This window comes from Mus musculus, chromosome 7 (assembly GCF_000001635.26).
Source record: "Mus musculus strain C57BL/6J chromosome 7, GRCm38.p6 C57BL/6J".
Lineage (NCBI taxonomy): Eukaryota > Metazoa > Chordata > Mammalia > Rodentia > Muridae > Mus > Mus musculus.
This window is the reverse complement of record NC_000073.6, coordinates 44,586,851-44,605,073: the sequence shown is the minus strand read 5'-3', so window position 1 is coordinate 44,605,073 and position 18,223 is coordinate 44,586,851. Positions and strand designations below refer to the sequence as shown.

The following is an 18,223-nucleotide window of genomic DNA, read 5'->3' as shown; positions in this document are numbered from 1 at the left end:
GCCAGCTCCCTAGTGCACCTCTGCCATCTTTGTAACCTTTTTGTTGTTTTATTTTTGTAGCTCTGGAAATTGAACCCAGAGCCTGCTGCAAGCTAGGCAGTCTCTACTGCTTGCTGAGCAGCACCCCGGTGTCTCACTGGGGGATTCTGGGAAACTTTGTTCTCAGCCCCTTTTTACTTTTTTCCGCCATTCCCCCTGCCCCGCCCCGCCCCAGCCTTAACCTTTTGAGAGGGATGATAGGCCGGGTACCACCTAACCCAGTTCCCACCCACACTAGACGCTCCCTCTGTGCACCCCAGACTCAAATGAGAAAAGCCACTTGTAAATGAAAAGGTATCATTTATTGGGCTGGGGAGTGGGAGGGCAGGTGGGAAGGGGCATGACACTGTTTCTTTGTGGGGGGGAGGGTTGACATGCGGCAGCTTCTGCGTGGGTGGTTCATGCACCCTGGGTGGGCGTGGGGGAGGCTTGGGGGAGGAGCCTGCCGACTCCTTCCTCCCTGCCTGCGGGTGGGCCAGGAAGACCCGCCATTAGCACCAGAGTTGCAGACCTCCCCTCCCCCAGACTCAGGACCCGCCCCCATCCCTGAGAGCGCCCATTGGCCAGCCCCTCCCGCGCCAGGTCAGGCTAGGCCCGTCCGCCCACTAGAAGTAGAGAAACTTATTGCTGTGAGTGTGTGGGGAAGGAGAGGAGCCATTGAGCTCAGAAAGACCCCCTTCCCCTCTGCCAATCATTCCTCCCCATCGCCCCGCCCCCAAGTCCGCGCGTCCCCCCCCAGCGCAGGAGGGGTGCGCGACGCATGCGTGTGTATGTGGGGGGGGCGCGTCATGCAGCGCATGCGTGCAGTTGCAGGCACCCTGGCGGCCGTGGGGAAAAGGGAGACCAGGACCTGGCTCTCCCTCCCCTAATCCCACACTGTTTGGTAAATTGGGGGATGTGGAGGGGCAAAAATCACGTTTTGTAGACGTTTATAATGACGGTAGCTTTTTAAAAATGCTTAACTAAAAAGCTGGATATGTGTAGGGAACTGGAGAGCAGGGGAAAACAGTGGGAAGTGGTTGGTACCCTTCAAAAAGGACTCTTACCCCTTTCCCCGCCCCATTCGTCTCTTTTAAGGGACAGGGGGGCGGGGATAATAGGGGTTGTTAAATAAGTTGAATCCTTTGGCAATATTAGGAGTCCTCAGCCCATACCCTGGTGTCTAGAGTCCCCTAGCCCTTTGCCCTGCCCCTACCAGATCCCACCCCACTCCTCAACCCCTGTCTCACCAGAGTTTAAGGTCCCGAGGGAAGGCGGGGGGTGCGGGAGGGACTCAAAATGTCCCTTGCATAGGAATTGTTGCATCAAGAATTGGGCCCAAGGACACCCCCACCGACAACTCTGGTGACAGCGGGAGGTTTCCCTGAGGCGGTGGGAACAAGGGATTGCTAATTCTGCCGACCACCCAGCTCCAAAGGGGATAGTTCGCTAAGGATTCTGGGACCAGTGTGGTCTCTGGGCTTGGGGGAGGTAGCATCCTGGAGCCAAGACGAGATTTGAGAAAGTTTTCCATCCGAGAATGTGGCACGTAGTGGGCAAGGAAGCTGGGAAGGGCAGGCTGAGATCCTAGCCGAGGTGGGTATGTCCTCTTTGCCCACCAGTAGGGGAAGAGGGGTTGCTGGAGTTTGAACCCTGGGACCTTAGCACATTAAGCAAGCGCTTTTAGCATTGGGTCCCATCCTGTCTTAGACTTGCTTTCAGTGGCAACACCCAACTGCTGCGCTGCCAGGACGCACCAGCCGGGTGTGAGCCTGCAAAGAGCACACAAGTTTAAAACACTTGGTCGTCTGTGCACTTTGCAAACTTCAGCACACGAAGAGGGAACGGGAGTCCCACGCTCTGGGAAACTCTGGTGGCCATGAAGAAAGTGTGTTTTGGCACCATGGGGTGGGGGGGGAGAGGGCGGTGAGGAGGGGGCTGCCTAGACAGTAATACTGGAATGGGATGGGAGCTCTCTGTAATCAGACAGACGGAGCTTGTCCGGGAAGGTCTTGCGCCAGAGGCGCCAGGGGACAGAGGAGTGTGATGTCAGGGAGTTGGGGCCGTCTGGGGTTGGGGATATAGGGGTGTCTAGGCAATGTCAGGGTCTTGAGGACTGTCAGAACCCCGAAGGCTGGAAGTGAGCGGAGGTGCAAGGGAAGAGTGGAAAAACTCTGTGGTGCAGTCCAGGCCAGTGGGGGATGGATGGAGTGATGGAGGTGAGGAGTGGGGGGCGCCGGAGTCCGTGGGGTGTGGGAGTGCAGGGTGCCAGGTTCTGTCTCCTTAAGTCTAGGGTACTAGTCTCACCTCTTGGGATAGAGTGGAGACTGCAGTGGGTAGAGGGTTCTGGGCCTGGAGGGCCAAGTCCATGCAGCGAATAGAGGGAGCAGATCCCTGGAGGCGGGCGTGGGTGGAATGCACCAGCTGGCGTCCTCCAAGCCCAAGAGCAGCTGGCAGAACCCCCCCACCCCCAAGCTGAGCTCCTCGGGGCTGCGGCTGATTAACCTGTCTTCCTTTTCCTACGTGTTCCTAGAGGTTTTTGTTTTTCCTGAATCAATTAGTGATGGGTGGGTTGCCCTTTGGGGGGCGGGTGACCAGGAAGACCCCTAAAAATGCTAGCTCCGACCTTAGAGGCTCCCAGCAGCCTCCCCTCCAACTCTTTGCACACAGCTCCTGGCGGCTTATTGCTGAAGAGGGGGTCGGGGAGGCATGCAAACTGGAGTGGGTGCCCCAAGATGGAATCAGCTTTTAGTTATTTACAGGAGTCGATGGGAGGGGTGTCCTATGGCTCATGGAGACCTGAGGTTTGCTTTTTTTTTTTTTTTTGGAAGGGGGAGGGAGATGGGGTACAGGCTCCGGCCCTGCCCCCTCTATCCTGGGTTTTCTAGTGTATGGGGAGTGAGAGGCCCCGGGGGTGTCTGCTGGCATCGTCTCTTTTGCATATTATTGACTTTTTTTTTTTTAAAAAAAGAACCCTTTCCCCAGCCCTACTCCCAGCTCCTTTTCACCTTCCCATCACCCCCAGTCCCCCCACAGGGGGGAGGGCTGCGCTAGAGGATGGAGGGCAGGGTCGGGGGAGCTCGGCGCGTGGCCCGGGGAGAGCCAGGGGGGGTGGCGAGGGGCGCGAGGCGCAGGGACACCCCGCTCAGGCCCACAATGCTGCTCAGGCTGCGGGACTTCTCGTAACCTGGGAAAGGAGCAGAGACAAGGGTGGGAGGGGGCGTGGGGATGGGAGCCAGGGTGAGGATACGACAGAGAGCCCAAACAGGGATACACAGGCAGAGAGAGGGATGGAGAGGAGAGAGATGCCCAGAAACACAGAGATAGGCGGGATGGGCGGGCCGAGGAGATGGAGAGAGGTGAAGAGATCGGAGAGTCAGTCAGCATCCACAAAAAAGGTGCAGACACAGGGAAGGGGAGAGACAGGATTAGGAGGCGGGTGGTGCCCACTGAGCCTCCCCATCCAGCCATGCCCGCCCCTCTTCTCCCCCTCCCCAAGGTCCCCTGGTCTGAGGCCCAAAGGCAGCAGTTGGTGAGGTGGGATGGTGGGCGGGCGGCAGGGGCTGGGGTGGAGGCAGCGGCTGGTGGAGGGGGCTGCGCAGAAAGGAGCTGGGGGCCTGGGATGGGGAAGGGATGGATTCCTTAGGACTGTGTAGCCCGGGCTGGCCTAGAACATCCTAGATAGCTTAGGCTGGACTCAAATTATGTAGCCTAGGCTGACCTCAACCTCACTCTATAGCCCAAGCTGGTCTCAAACTCACTATTTAGCTCAACCTGAGCTCAAATTCAGTAGATAGGTGGCCTTGGACTAACAGGCACGAGTCATTTAACTCAGTATGGACATCTTTCAAGGGTCCAGGATGTGGGATGAAATAGAGGTTTCCAAAATTGGATGGGGTCTGCTGGTGACAGGAAGTAGTAAGGTCACACAGCTCATGGGATTCCATATCAGGACCAGTAAGGGTGGTTGGGGTCTTTTTTTGGCTCTGCCAATTCCAGGGGCTAGAATGGTTTTCTCTAGGCATCCCAGGCTGGGGGGTGGTACTCAAACTGCAGGAGAGAATCTAGAGGGGAATGGAAGCCCAGTGTCTCTAGGACACTCCCTCCCACCATTCCCAGTTGCTAACCTGGGGGGAAGGGACAGGGGGAACCCGAGGGTCTCGCGAGGTCTCAGGCGGTGACAAGAGCTGGGGACAGAAATACAGAGAGTCAAGGATGGGGGATGGGAGGCAGATGGGGGGCTCCCCAACACAGGCTCACTGTTGGGGGGACGGAGAAACGCCGGGATGTCTTCCTCCTCTCTGGTGTTTTCCGGGGGGTGATGGGAGCGGTGAAATGGGGGCAGCCAGAGACATCAAATATGGCAGGAGCTTCCGGGGTGGCTAGGAGAGGGGAGGACGGAGGATGGGAAGAGTGGGGTTGGGTAAAAGGGAGGACCAAGGATGGGAGGGATGGGGTTGGGTAAGGGGATAAGAGGTTGGTGTGTGTGTGGGGGGGGGTAAGTGGGGATAGGCCAGGAGGGAGGGAAGGGGGCGTGGCAGATGGGGACAGGGGACGGAAATTACACTGGGGCAGAGAACAGTCAGCCCCATCAGCTCTGGCCATCATTTGAGTTCAATGAATGGATTTTGGTATCATATGCAAGAAAAGCAAGGGCCTTGTCCACCCAACTGGGATCCCCAGCTTTCCCCCCTTACTCTACCCTCCATCCCACCAGGAGCCCCTCAGGGTAGGGGTGAGGAATAGAGGTCTAGGTTCAAGCGAGGGGGTGGGGTGAGATGGGAGGAGGGAGGAGAGGAGGAATGATGAGATGGGCATGGAGGGCTGGGGGAGGGTGGAGGGGGGCTATGGACCGGCTGGGCTAGGACCCTAGGCTTTCTCTCACACCTGTCTGCTTCCCTGAGGTCTGTGGAACATGGCACTTTCATTTGGCCTTTCCTGAGACTTCCCAAGTCTTGGGAGGGACTGTAGCGTGCCCTTAGGCTGAGAGCAGGGATTCTTCACGTGATTCTATTTTGGAAGAAGGTGCTGTGTTGTTTCTAGAAGTAGACCACACACCTTCAGTCTGCTTATCACCCATTGGGAGCAGCTGGCCTCACCTAGCACTGAGCTGCCTTCCGATGCTCTCTGCATGCCTTCCCCAGTTCTATCATGACACCCCCTCACTGCCCCCCCTCCACCAGTGTGTTCAGCCTCTGAGCCTATGCACTTGTCCTTTTGTCCTTCCTGATTGATCCTCTTCACCCAGTTTTCATGTCACTTTCTCAGAGTTGGCTGTGGTGGTGCCTATGCCCACACTGAGAGGACAGGTCACAATTGGGCAAAGAGAACCTGAGCCTGCTAGAAAACTTCCTTGCTCCTCGTGGTGGGGCCTCTTTGTGGCATGACAAATCACCCCAAAGTGTGTGGCTAAGACAAGACATTCGGGATGGCAGGGTCTTGTTTTCTAGCCCCGGCTAGCTTCAGTCTCACAATCCCCATGCCCCAGCATCCAAGGGTGATTACAGATGTGTACCACCATGCCTGGTTTTGACTATCCTTGACTGACCCTTGACCTCTGACTCTTCATCCTTTTCTTTCATCTCCGTAGACCTGGTCCCAGCTAGATTCCCATCCTCTTGTCCCGAGATTCTCATCCCATCTCCCAGCCCCTGGCATGGCCCTAACTTTCATCATCTCTCCCCTGATGTGTCTATTTGCTTTCTGCTTGGCCATCAGAAACCCCTGGGAAACTAAGTCTGCTCAGGTTGAACCCAGCTCTTAGGATCAGGGAGAACTCTCCGGTCTCACTCCATCCTGCACTTAGGAGTGTCCATAAACCACCTTGGTGACTGGATAAAATAGTGACCAGAGAGGGGCGCAGACAGGTGGGGGTAAGGTCAGAGGTGGGGTGGGGGGTGAGGTGAGTGAGTCAGAGGTGGGAGTTGGGGCAGGGTTAGTTCTGGAGTGTAAGGACTAGGCAAATCCTGGGGTGACAGTGGGAGTCGGTGTCAGGAACTGGGTACAGCTGTTCACCATGGGTGAGGGTCTTGGTCAGTGGGAGAGAGCATGTTCTCAGAGAGGTTAGTCGGAGGTACAGAAGGAAGGGGAGTCAGGAGGGGCCATGGAGAGGAACTACTTACCCTGGGGGGGAAGGGGCTCGTCCACTAGGGGGATATCCAGGCTGCTGCGTTGGCGTTGAGGTCGGGCAAGAAGCTTGGGGGGCCTGGCTTATGCCAGCATGGGGGGGGCAGTGGGGGAGCACCAGTGGCTGGGGATGAGGGAAGAGGCCAGAGAGTCAGGGCGGGTGGGGGAGATGGAGATGAAATAAAGACAGGTGAGGAACCTTGGGGCTCAAGGTGAGGGAGGATAGGGAAGAAGGTGGTTTGGGGCTGAGGGGCAGAATAGAGGGAAGTCCAGCGCCTCCCCCACCCCCTCTCCTTCCTCCCGTGGGCTGGGAGAGAGGAAGGGTCTCTGGGGAGCCCCTGGAGGGCACCTCACCTTTTCGGATGGAGCCATCAGGGGAAGGGGCATAGTCTGTGACAAGGAAGCAAGCTCGGTCCCGGCTGTAGCGACCCCGGCTTCCGGGAGTGATTGGGCTCTTGTCTTCTGGAGACATGGCTGGCTGGTCGATGGCAGGGCAGTCCTCATGGGCCAGTGCGGCTGCTGCAGGGTCTCCATTGGGACGGGGGTCTACTGCAGGGTGAGAGGCCAGAGAGGAGAGAAACTGAAGGTGGACGGTGACAGTGATGGAGATTGGAGTGATCCTGGGGGCGTGGGGTACAACAAGGTTGCTGGTGCTGTGGCTGGGGGTGGGGGTGGGGTGGTGCTAAGAGGCAGGGAGGGCAAGTGCAACTGAGAGTGTGGACAGTGGCTGGCTAAGGAGCAGAGGTGAGTGCTAGAGAGAGGCAGTCAGACATGAACATGTGAATGACCAGAGAATAAGACTAGAGTGCAGTGCTTGGTACTGGCAAGTTGGCTGGGGCTACTGCGGGCCAGGCATGGTAGTGTACACCTGTCATCCACCACTCAAGAAGCTGAGGCAGGAGGATACTGAGTTTGAGGCCAGCTTGGGCTCTATAGTGAGATCCCATCCCACACCTCACACTCCATCCCACCCTCCAAAAAGAAAAACAAAAACCCAGAAAGGGTGGGCGCAGGGCACAGTCATCAGTGTTCCGGTGCCAGAGCACTGGCAGGCCAGAGAGGATGTCACGGGTTTCAAAGTGGTTGCTTAGGGACAAGTCCGGGGTGCTGCAAAGGGTAGGATGGGGAAGGGCTGGGAAGGTGACAGGTGAGGGAGGGTGAGGTGAGGTGGGGGTCCCCTAGGCTCTGACTTGAGCTATTTTTAATGGATAGAAAACTGGGTCAGTGGCTAAGGGAGCAAGATGGGGGGCCAGGCAGACTAGCTCATTTTCTTGACCTACTTAAGGCGGTGGGGGTGGGGGGGCACTCACCTCCTTCCTCCAGGACACCCAAGTCACTGCCTGCAAAAAACAGAGTCCCCCAGGACACACACAACCCGAGAAATCAGGCGCAACTGCTAGTTTTCTCCTCTCCTCCCTCCTCTTCCTGGCCTGTCTTATTTTTAAAAAAAAAAAAATTTAAGACAAATCTCACTCTATAGTCCAGGCTAGCTCTGAACTCACAGTCCTGCCTCAGCTTCCCAAATGCTGGGATAACAGGTGTGCTCAACCAGACCTGGCTGCCTCTTCTCTTCTAAGAACTCTCTGAGATCCCCAGTGTCCCCCGCTGCCCTCTGCAGACCCTGCCTGGCAGCCCTGCACCCTGACTCTGCTGGCCTTGGCCTGTGTCTCCCTCTTGCCTTCCTGTAGGCGGAGCCTGACCTCTAACCTCCAGGCTGCCTGACTCCACTTGTCTCCCTCTCTTGAGTGCCTGTTCCCCCCCACCCCCACCCCGGCCACAGTCACAAACTGTGATGGTAGCCAGGCCTGCCTCCAGCCTTCCTAGTAGTCGCATGAGGCCGGCTGTGTTTTACACTGAGCCCCTTTCTTTTTGAGACAAGGTCTCCTGTAACTTAGACTGACCTTGAACTCCTGATCCTGTCTCTTCCTCTTCCATCCTGTAATTACAGGCACCACGCCTGGCTCTCATTTCTTTTTCTTTTTTCTTTCTATCTCTCCCTCTCTTCCCTTGCCTTCTCAAATAGATACAGGAGCATCTCTAAGAACCGACGTGAACTAGTAGCTCAGGAAGCCACTCAAATCTTTTGTTTGTATGTATGTAGCCCAAGATAGCCTCAAACATGTGTTGACCCTCCTGCCTCAGCCTCCCCAGTGTTGGAACTACAGGGGAATGCCACCAAGCCCGTCTCTCCCTCTCTCCTCTCCACTTTTGTTCTAACTTCTTTTCTTTTTTTTCTCCCCCCCCCCCCATGATTTCTCAGACAGGTAGATGTAACTCAGGCTAGCTGTGAACTCCTCATCCTCCTGCCTCTATCTCCAAGTGCGGGAGGTACCAAGTACCTCCAAAGGATGCAAGGCATGCACCATCACACCTGGGTTTCTGAATCTCTTTCTCCAAAGATCCTCACTCTGCTGCTCCTGACCAGGGGCCTTTGAGAGCAGCCTGGCTGAAATCCGTGTTCACAAGCTCTTGTACGTGGAATCCTGTTTCTGTGGCTCTTTGTGCCTCCCCTCCAGCCTTCTAGCCACTTGTCCTTTCTGTCTGCTGTTGCTTCCCACCCTACTCTGCCTGAACCTAAGAAACCCTGCCCCTGCATCCCCTCCAACCCTGCCACCTTCCCCCCAGATCTCCCCACACCTCCAGTCCTGGCCCCAGCCTCACCTGCCCTGTTGGTTTCAATCACCTCTTCTTGAGCCAATGGGCAGGGCTCACCAGGGGCTGGCAGAGGAGGCAATCCCATGATTCCCAGGCCCCCAGCACCACCCCTGAGCAGCCCGGGGTGTGTGTGGGGTCCAGGTGGGTAGGCCCCGGCCACATTCACCCCCATGGAAGGAGGGGTGATGGGCGGCGGTGGGCTTATGCCACCGCTGCCGTGGTGGGGGTGTGGTGGGGGTGGAGGCGGGGGGTCAGGCTTGCAGTAGTTGGGTGAGCCAGGCTGCGGGGGCCTGGGAATATGTTTGTTTTTCTTCTTTGGCAATTTCTGCTTGGCCATAGCCAGTGAATAGTACATGCCGAAGTTGTTGACAATGACAGGCACGGGCATGGCAATGGTCAGCACACCAGCCAGGGCACACAGTGCCCCAACCAGCATCCCAGACCACGTCTTGGGATACATGTCTCCATAGCCCAGTGTCGTCATGGTGACCACAGCCCACCAGAAGCCGATGGGGATGTTCTTGAAGTAGGTGTGGTTGGAGCCCAGGATGTCGTCAGGATCAGCCCCGATGCGTTCGGCATAGTAGATCATGGTGGCAAAGATGAGGACCCCCAGAGCCAGGAAGATGATGAGTAACAAGAATTCGTTGGTGCTGGCCCGGAGCGTGTGGCCCAGCACACGCAGCCCCACGAAGTGACGGGTCAGCTTGAAGATACGAAGGATGCGCACGAAGCGGACGACACGCAGGAAGCCCAGCACGTCCTTGGCAGCTTTGGAGCTGAGACCTGACAGGCCCACTTCCAAGTAGAAGGGCAAGATGGCCACGCAGTCGATGATGTTCAGGCTGCTTTTGAGAAACTCCACCTTATCTGGGCAGAAGGTGACCCGCATGAGAAACTCAAAGGTGAACCAGACCACACACACGCCTTCCACGTAGGTCAAGAAGGGTTCCGTCTCCACCTCCACGTTGGTGATATTCTCCGGGGGAGCCCCAGGGATTGGGGAGGCCTGCGTCACCGTCTTGTTGCTGATGTGGATGAAGCCCTCGTGTGTCTCCAGGCAGAAGGTGGTGATGGAGATGAGGATAAAGAATAGGGAGGCGAAGGCCACATACTGCAGGGGGACGGGAAAGAGAATGGGGGTGACTGACTTGTTTGTATCACTGGCTTCTAAAGAACTTGGTGGTGGCCTCACGGTCCCCACTTCAGGACCCAAATCCTACAAGAATCCAAGCGTTCCCATTTAATGCTTCCGCCACTTCTAGCAATCAGTTCTGAGACAGGAACAGAGGCTCAGGGCAGGAGCTTGCCACAGTGACCCAGGGAAAGAGCCCTTTCTGGGTTCTGTATCAGGGTTCCCCAGAAGGATTCAAATATTCTACTCTCAGGTGGGGATGAGAAAGAATACAACACTGCCCATGTCTCAGAGGTTTGGTTCTCAGCCTGGAGCTGGGGAAGGGAGAGGGCAGGTGGCGACATGGGGGGACACTAGCCATGACAGCCTGATGCACGTGGATGAGCACTATGCCCCCAGACTCATTCCCAGCCCTCTTTATATATTTTGAGACAGGGTCTCTGATTTAACCAGGCTGGCTTTGAACGTACACAGGCCACTAAGCCCGGCTCAAAAACCTGGGTTTGAATTGGTCAAATTGGAGCAAGGGTTAAGCTTTCTGAATCTGTATTTTGTTTTTTAATGGAATTGTTATGAAGATTTGGTGAGTGTACAGAGGGCTTGCTTCCAAAAACAGTGCTTGGCTGAATGCCTAGAACACAGTGAGATCCGAGCTGTTACTAGGGTACGGTGATCAGTTAGTGTGGGGCAAGGATGAGGGGGTCAGAGAATGGCTAGGATCTAAGGACCTCATTGTCAGTATCCCACTGCAAACAGAGACGGGGAGGGGGGGCAGTTCAAGGATGTTGGGAAGCGGAAGGGGTAAGGCTTTACTGGGTTCAGGCTAAGGAGAAGAAAGAAATGAGGAACAAAAAGCCTTGTGGATGGAGACGGGTTATGGTTCTGAAGAGATAAATTCAGGGGCCTAGACTATGGGCCAGAGTCCAATAACTGGAGGGTGAGTAGGCCCTGGGTCTTAGGGTAGGGTTAGGAGAGTGGTCAGTAGTGTAGACCACCTACTTGATTTCTCCGCAGTGGAGAAGAGGCCAGAGGCCTCTGCAGAGCGCATGCCCGGAGCCTCCCCTCCCCCACCTGCAGGCTGCAGCACTGCAGTGGAGGCGGGTCGACCCGGCCCGGAGGAGGGCGCGAGGCGGCCAGAACCATGGACAGCTCCCCCAGCCGCAGTGCGCAGCCGCAGTGCTCTGAATGCCTTAACTCCTTCCAGGCTAAAGCGCCGCAAGTCAGCGCGCAGCCGCAGTGCCTATGGCTTAGGCTTCATGGCTAGAGGCCACCTATCCTACAACTTGCGTAACCCCTTCCTTCCCAGGGACCCGCGGAAGGGTGGGCAGCCACTACAGCGCACAGGTGCAGGGTTGGTTTCCCCTGGAGTGACCCTTAAGCAGAAGGCATGGAGGGGTACCAAGGCTCTGTAAGAAGGAAAAGAAAGCGGAGTCAGAAGGACTGGACCCTGAGCTTGGAGGTGGTTTACGGTCCCAACTTGCAAGAAGGTCCACCTGGAGGTTGGAAAGTACCGGCACACAGTAGATACTCAAATAAATAATTTTTAAAAACAGTACAAATAAATGAGTAACCTTCGTAGCAATTCTCAACCCCTAATCTGACTGTCACCCAAAGAATCTATCTCTGTTTCAGCACCCTTCAATGGGGTCAAAGAATGAAGGACTACTCAGGCCATCGAGTGGGGGAGGAGATGCTCAGAGGCCCAAAGGAGCATCTGGGGCCATGTCCCTCCTGCCCCTCTTACTTTCCCCTTCCCCCCAACTCAACCCCAAATGTCGCCAATTCAGCGCTTCTCAGGGACTAAACTTTATGTGAAGCCTCCGTTCCCCCCACTTTGTTCCCCCCCCTCCCCCCCGCAGTACGAATGCGGCACTGCGGCTCAGCGTCCTTCCTGGCCCAGGACGCAGCACGGTGGGGGGCGGGGGCGAGTGGAGAATGGCTCTCCCGTTACCCACTTTTGCTAATGCCCCCTCTTTTCCTGAACTCACCCCCAAGCTATTCCCACATACCTCGTTCCAGGGTCTCTTGGCCCAAAGGAAGTTTCAGGAAGGGGCGGGGGGAGAAAAGAAACTATGACCAGAGCTATCAAGAGAGTCTTCATGAGGCCTGGGAAGTTACTGAGGCTTATAAACTTCCAGGAGAGCTCTTTGAGGGACTCTGGGGTTTCTAAGAAAGGAGAGGGTGGAGAAGAGAGGAGGACCGCGGAGGGTTCTGGGTTTACACCAGGGGAAGCAAACAGAAGAGTGATGGTAGGGGGTGTGGGGAAGTGGGGGTGAGAGGGTGAGGGGAGCAAGGCTGGGAGAGGAGAACCTTGCGGGTTGAGCTATCCCAGGAGGGGCTGGGGTGAGAATTGAGAAATTTCTGGGTTGATGACTTGGATTTGAGGTGACACAAACTTCTGAAAGTCACTTGGCAGAATGAGAAAGTAACCGGGGAAGGAGGGATGGAAATGAAATTAATCCCGGAGACACAGGGCAGGTGTGCAGTTGGAGGGAAGGATATACGAACTGTGAGCAATTCGGTGGGAGGGGGGGGAACGACACACATACTGGGGGTACTGGAGAGGATAAGTATAACATAGGGCTCTTTTGGAGACACAGGAGTGGAACCTGCTGGACTCGAGGGAGGAAGTCCTTTGAAGGAGGCTGGTAAAGACGGTGAAGGATTTAAGGGTTTAGAAAGGAAGACGCCACCCCCAGCACACACTCAGCTAGATTGTGGGAAACTGTCCTGACTAGGACCAGTAGTTTGGAGGTTCAGAAGGCTCTGAGGGTTCCTTGGGGGGCGGAGATCTTCTAGAACTTTTGAGAGCTAAGAGCAGAAGATCACAAACAGCCAGGAGGCCCAAAGTTGAGAGAAAAACAGATCTAGGAGTTGGGCCCAGGGAGAATGAGGGAGGGCTCCAAGGAGGGAGAGATGGAGATGGAACTTCAGAGGGTCTGGAGATGGGTGGGACCTGGGACACTGAGGATCGGGAATAAGAAAATGGCTTTGGAGTGTTCAAGGGACAGTGGGAGAAGTTTTGAAGAGGCTGAGGCCATTCTGGGGACCTGCCAAAGGTCTCAGAAGGTGTGTGAGAAAGGTGGGGTAGGACTGTCAGGGAAATCCAGCTAGGAAGCTGTTCCCCAGGATCTATGATGACTAGGAGCAGCAGCGAGTTGGGGTTTAGAAGGTCCCAGGGACGCTTAAGTTTTCGGGAGGTGTCCTTGGAAGGGTGGTCTAAAGAGAGGGGTGTGTTTGCAGGGGTGCAGGGAACTCCAGCTGCAAGGAGGAAGGGCTTCCAGAGAACTGGAGGGCTCAAGAGGAGGAGGGACACTGGGATGGAGTGCTCCGGAAACAGAGCGGTTGGGATAATTAGGAGTGCTCGGAGAGCGCGCTCACCCTGGCAGCCCGCGACGAGTAGGGGTCCTCAAAAAGCGCCCACACACGGGGCTGCCAGCGCCGCCACCAGGTGCCGCCCGCGCCGCCCGCGCCCCCGGCAGGTCCTCCGGCACCTCCGCCCGCGTCCTGAAAACACAGACGCTTGAGCTCGCCGCCTGCCCCGTCCAGGCCGCCGCCTCCTGCGCCCGCCTCGTCGTCCAGTCCCGCATCGTGCGCGCCTCCGGCGTTGGCGTTGGCGTTGGCCGAGGAGTCCGGGGCCTCGAAAGAGTCCAGTGCCTCCTCAGCGTCACGGTGCTGGCGATAGGTCATCCAGCAGCAGGCCTCCACGTCCGTCTCGTCTATGCCCCAGAAGCCCAGCTCCTCCTCGAAGAGCGGCCCGCACACGTCGGCCGGGCAGTGCAGTTTGCCGGTGCGGTAGTAGTTGAGCACGTAGGCGAAGACGCCCGGGTGACGGTCGAAGAAGAACTCGTCCGTGCCCGGGTCGTAGTCAAAGCGCGCGGCCGCCTCGGGCTCGGTCAGCCCGGCCAGTCTGGTCCCTGGCAGGGTGCGCAACGTGGAGCGGTACGTCTCATGGCGCACGCCGCCCACGTTGATCACGATCTTACCGCTGTCGCCGCCGCCGCCGCCGTGCCGCCCCATGGCCACCGCCGGCAGCCCGGGGCATGGCTCGGCACGCCGGCCCCCAGGCCCGCAGGAAAGCGGGGCACCCGCCGGGGAGGCGGCAGTGCCGGGCTGAGAGCACTGCTGCTGCTGCGGCGGCGGCAGAGGCGGCGGTGAGGACTCAGGCGGCTGCGGCGTTGGCACCGGCTGAGGCTGCTGCTTGCCGGTCCCCTGGCGCCCGCGGAACGACCAGACGCACACTGAACTGAGCATTGGACAGGGAGGCGGGGCTGGGAGGGGGCAGGGTCTCGGGGGCGGGGCCCGGGTAGAGAGGCAGACGTGATTGGACAGGAGGAGGCGATGAATGGATGGGAGGGTGTGATTGGGCAGGTGGAGGGAGGGCACGAGCTGATTGGGCTGAGCGACTGGGCGGGGCCACGGCTAGGCAGACTCCGACCCAGCCTAGCTAGAGGAGGTGGGGTTGCACAGAAAGCTCAGGGATTGGATCCTACCTAGGAGAGGGCGGGGCGTCAAGGGGACCCTAAAAATGCCTAACTCAGCAGCACAGCGAAAATGGAGACCTCAGAGCCAGGTATGGGAAAGAGCCAGGTACCGTGAAGGAAGGGGGATCAGGCGTTCAAGGTCATGCTACAAAGTGAGATAGAGGCCAGCCTGGGCTGCATGAGACTCTGCCTCGAAAAAAAAAGGCCTATCAATTCTGGTGGGGGTAGGGGTGAGGAACGGGTTGGGGGGTGGTGGGTGGGGGGAAAGAAGTCACAACAAGAGAAGCTGACAAAAAGAAAACAAATTGCCTAGAGCCCGGGCAGGCGGGACCTGCACTGAAAAGGCAAATGAACGGGAAAGTAGGAGTAATTGGATGCAGCGAGCCCAAGAGATTATTAACAATCCTTATTGGGCCGCGACAATGAGGGGGGAGGGTCTCAACTGGGGTGAGGGCGGTACAAGGGAACTAGAGGTGGAGTTGGAACTTGATTAAATAAAAAAACTCACAGGAGACAGTCGAAGCGGAAGATACTGGGACGCTATGGTAAAGGAAGGAAGGCGAGGCCTGGGAGCCTCTGGATGAAAGCTGGGGAGGGGCGGAGGCTGCAAGTTGTGGAGTTGAGGGAGGTCTTAGGTTCGCTGTCCTCCTGCTTCAACATTAGCATCCCAAGTAGCTGAGATGACAGATGAGCACCACCATGTCCAACTGGATGTTGCAAATTTGGACTTCGTTAGACGGGGTTAGACCTGGGCGAAGAGGATCCGGACGAATGGGAGACACAGGCAGATGGACAGGGTCTATATCTTATATGAAACACCTTCAATAGTCCAGAGGAAGATGCGACTAGTAAGTGGATGGCAAAGTGGGGCGCTAAAAATGAGCATTTAGAGAGCCAGAAGCCTCCAGGCTGGTGGGATGGAGTTCTGGAAATGAGATGCCTGTTAGGGGAAGGACACTCATTGCTGGGCACGGGGCTGGGGGTGGGCTGGAATAGAGAGATTCATTGGTAGAGACCCCGGAGGATGGTCCACTACGTCTTAGGGAAGGGGCAAAAGTTGCCAGCTGGTGGAAGAAAGGGGATGAAGCGTAGACAACAAAGAGTGCAGACAGAAGGGCCAAGAGATGGGTAAAGGAGTGGGGACCAGGCATGCAGGAAAGAGCGCCACCGGGAGCACGGACAACAGCCTCTCAGCCACGAGGTCAGACGGGACCATTGGGAAGGGGCGGGGTTATGGAGGGAAAAGTGAGAAGCCAGAGGAAAGACCTCACACCTCCGAGCGGGTAGGCCCCGCCCTCTGGGCGGTCTTAGGCGCAGGGCCGGCAGTGCGCGAGTGCAGTGGCTGCGGCGGGGGCTGCAGCGGGAGGAGGCGCCTGCGGGAACGAAGAGGGCGGGTCACGGGCTGCGGCGGTCGCTGGCTCCTCGCCTTCCTCTGCAGGCTTTACGCGGGTTCGTATTCCCGTCTCCAGACCCGTTCCCGCTAATGTGTGTTTGTCACCTTTCTCCGCTGTCTCTGTCCTCCTACCTGTCCCCACCACTCTACGTATCCGGTTTCTCTTTTCTAAATCTGTTTCTCCATGTCTCTATATGTGGATCTCTCCTTTCTCCTTTGGGTCTTTGTCCCCCTCCTCTAGGTATCAGGTTCTCTCTCTCGGTCACTTATCTTCCCCATCTGGATCTCTCTCTCTCTCTCTCTCTCTCTCTCTCTCTCTCTCTCAGACTCTGTCTCTCCCTTTCTGAGTCTCTTCCCCAGCTTCCTATCCCCACCCCTCCCTGGGCTTTTGTTTCTCTCAGGGTCTCTGTCTTCCTCTCTCCCTGGATCTTGGTTCCTCTCTGTCTCTGGGTCTCTTGGCCCTAGTCTTGCCTTGGTCTCTGTCTCCAGGTCCAGATTTTTAGTTCCTCTGTTTCTGGGTTCTCTACCTCAGTCTAACCCCCGTCCTGGCAGTAGTTGAGTCTGTCGCTCCAGGAGAGTTGCAGAAATGGGGCCTGTCCTGCAGACCCGGGAGTGCATCCTCACCCTCCTCCAGACCCTGGAGCCCCCTCCTCTGGAGACTTCAATACTCTGATGGAGGCGCCAGGGCAGAAAATAGAAAAGAGGCGCTCACTGCCCACTTTGTACTCCTAATGCTGGCGTATCACAGAGGGACCTGCTGTGCGAGAGTGGGTGTGGATCCCAGGTCAATTAGGGATAGGCTTGCAGGGATAGGGCGGGGATGGCGATGCTTTAGAGGCTGAGGAATGGACTAGCACGAGGACCTAGGTCACAGTCCTTTCGCACCTCACCTCCACCCCGACTTGCTGCTTTTAGCAGAGGCCATGAACAGGATCCAATTACCAAATAAATTGGTCAGAAGTTGGGAGGGAGGTGGAGGATGGTGAGAGGAAACAGAGAAGACTTGTGAGGTTAGAGGCAGGCAACAGTTTGAAACTCATGAAGGCTTGGGAAACTTGGGTTTCATCACTCCAAGACCTCGCCAGGGTGTAGGGAGAGGGTTTGGTCATTAGAGAATCACCTCCCTTCACCAGAGGCTGCACGAAGCTAGTTACAGGGTATCCCGAGGGGAACAGAATCAAGGCTGAGTGAGGGGACATAGGAAAAATATCCGGCTCTTTCTTGAGACTCTTTTCTCAGTCTTGGTTTAACTCATCCATCCACATCCTTTCCCCAGATACCTTCTGTCACCCCTCGGACTGTCTTCTCCCCTATTCCCAAGACCATGTCACTAGGGACCAGTCTTCCCCTCTTGGACTTCAAAGATTCCTTTGTGTTCTGCTCCCTACCCGCATTCCATCAGTGCCAAATCCAGGGAAAAGTCTCAGTAAATTGGAGACTGTGGAAACTCACAGCATAAGACATCCCACCCCCACACCCTAGCCAGACTGTGATGGTGAGCGCCTTTAATCCTGCTCTCAGGAGGCAGAGACAGACGTAGCTCTCTGAGTTCGAGGCCAGTCTGGTCTATAGAGTGAGTTCCAGGACAGAGAAACTATGTCTTCAAAAATAAAAACCAAAACAAACAAAAAGACTCCCCCCAACACACACAAGTACCTTGTCCCTCCCCAAAGCTCAAAATCCAGGGGGATCCTTCTGCTGCAATCTTTGGTCCCCTGTTCCCTGTCTCACAAGCCTAGATGCAGTTTGTCTTCCCGCTCCCAGAGCTTGAGCCTCTGCCCCCTTCCCGTACTCACCCCAAATTTAGGCGAGAAGGGGACTGAAGGGATCTGGCGGCGGGGGAAGAGTGGCCGGGGGATAGAGTGAACGTGCCCCGACACCTCTGGGCAGCGAGAGACTTGCGGATGGAGGCTGTGACATCACCACCGGAGGAGGGACAGCCCTTGCTCCCCACAACCCAGGGTCTTCAAGCTCCGCCTTTATGTCCGACCCAAGGGCCTTGGAATCCCCAGGGAGAGGGTAGGACACACAAGGTCCGTAGGATGGTGACTTCTTTCCTTAGAACAAGGACTGGAAAACCCTTTACCGATGTAATCCCCACTGCCACCTGTCGCTGTCATCGCGACCGGTCGCCTCCCACGCTTGTTGTGGCTGTGGCCGCCTCCAGCGGGACGCTAACAGGGAGAGAACTACAAAATCCGTGATGCTCCGCGGTGTGCGGATCTTTGATTACAGGCAGTGGGGGGCCAGAGGCTTCATGGGGATTGTTGTTCCCTCTCTCGCACCCTGCAAAATGGGATGCCCTCTTCCCTCTCCTTTCTTCCTTAAATCCAGAGGTCAAACATTCATTTTCCCTCCCCGAAAGTTACCCAAATGGTATATCCTTCCATGGAAAGTTGATTTTTTTTTTTA

At 56.6% G+C, this 18,223-nt stretch overlaps 1 protein-coding gene across 29 annotated transcripts; it reads right to left on the bottom strand.

The window, feature by feature from the left end:
* Nucleotides 1-322: 322 nt before the first annotated feature.
* Nucleotides 323-18,135, bottom strand: Kcnc3 (potassium voltage gated channel, Shaw-related subfamily, member 3). 29 transcript variants are annotated; one of them, XR_003946396.1, is made up of 7 exons: nucleotides 13,316-14,620; nucleotides 8,806-9,913; nucleotides 7,455-7,484; nucleotides 6,499-6,693; nucleotides 6,141-6,268; nucleotides 4,146-4,400; nucleotides 2,774-3,205 (listed from the first exon to the last, which is right to left on the bottom strand). XR_003946396.1 is itself a non-coding variant. In XM_006540658.3 (6 exons), the coding sequence occupies exons 1-5, from the start codon at nucleotides 14,186-14,188 to the stop codon at nucleotides 4,189-4,191; spliced, it is 2,223 nt and encodes a 740-aa protein (XP_006540721.1). In that variant the 5' UTR covers nucleotides 14,189-14,619; the 3' UTR covers nucleotides 323-3,205; nucleotides 4,146-4,188. The 29 variants fall into 29 exon arrangements, 21 of the variants coding, with proteins under 21 accessions (XP_006540721.1, XP_006540717.1, NP_001277611.1 ...); XR_003946398.1 differs by having other exon boundaries at nucleotides 4,146-4,205; nucleotides 6,499-6,690; XR_003946397.1 differs by having other exon boundaries at nucleotides 2,836-3,205; nucleotides 4,146-4,205.
* Between the last annotated feature and the right edge of the window lie 88 nt (nucleotides 18,136-18,223).

Excerpts from the sequence above, each read along its gene's own strand:
- Kcnc3 (XM_017321992.2), bottom strand. The coding sequence starts at position 14,188 with ATGCTCAGTTCAGTGTGCGTCTGGTCGTTCCGCGGGCGCCAGGGGACC. Across the intron at positions 9,914-13,315 it reads ACTCGTCGCGGGCTGCCAGG|TATGTGGCCTTCGCCTCCCT; the intron begins GTGAGCGCGCTC and ends GTCCCCCTGCAG. Across the intron at positions 7,485-8,805 it reads GATTGAAACCAACAGGGCAG|GCAGTGACTTGGGTGTCCTG; the intron begins GTGAGGCTGGGG and ends TGTTTTTTGCAG.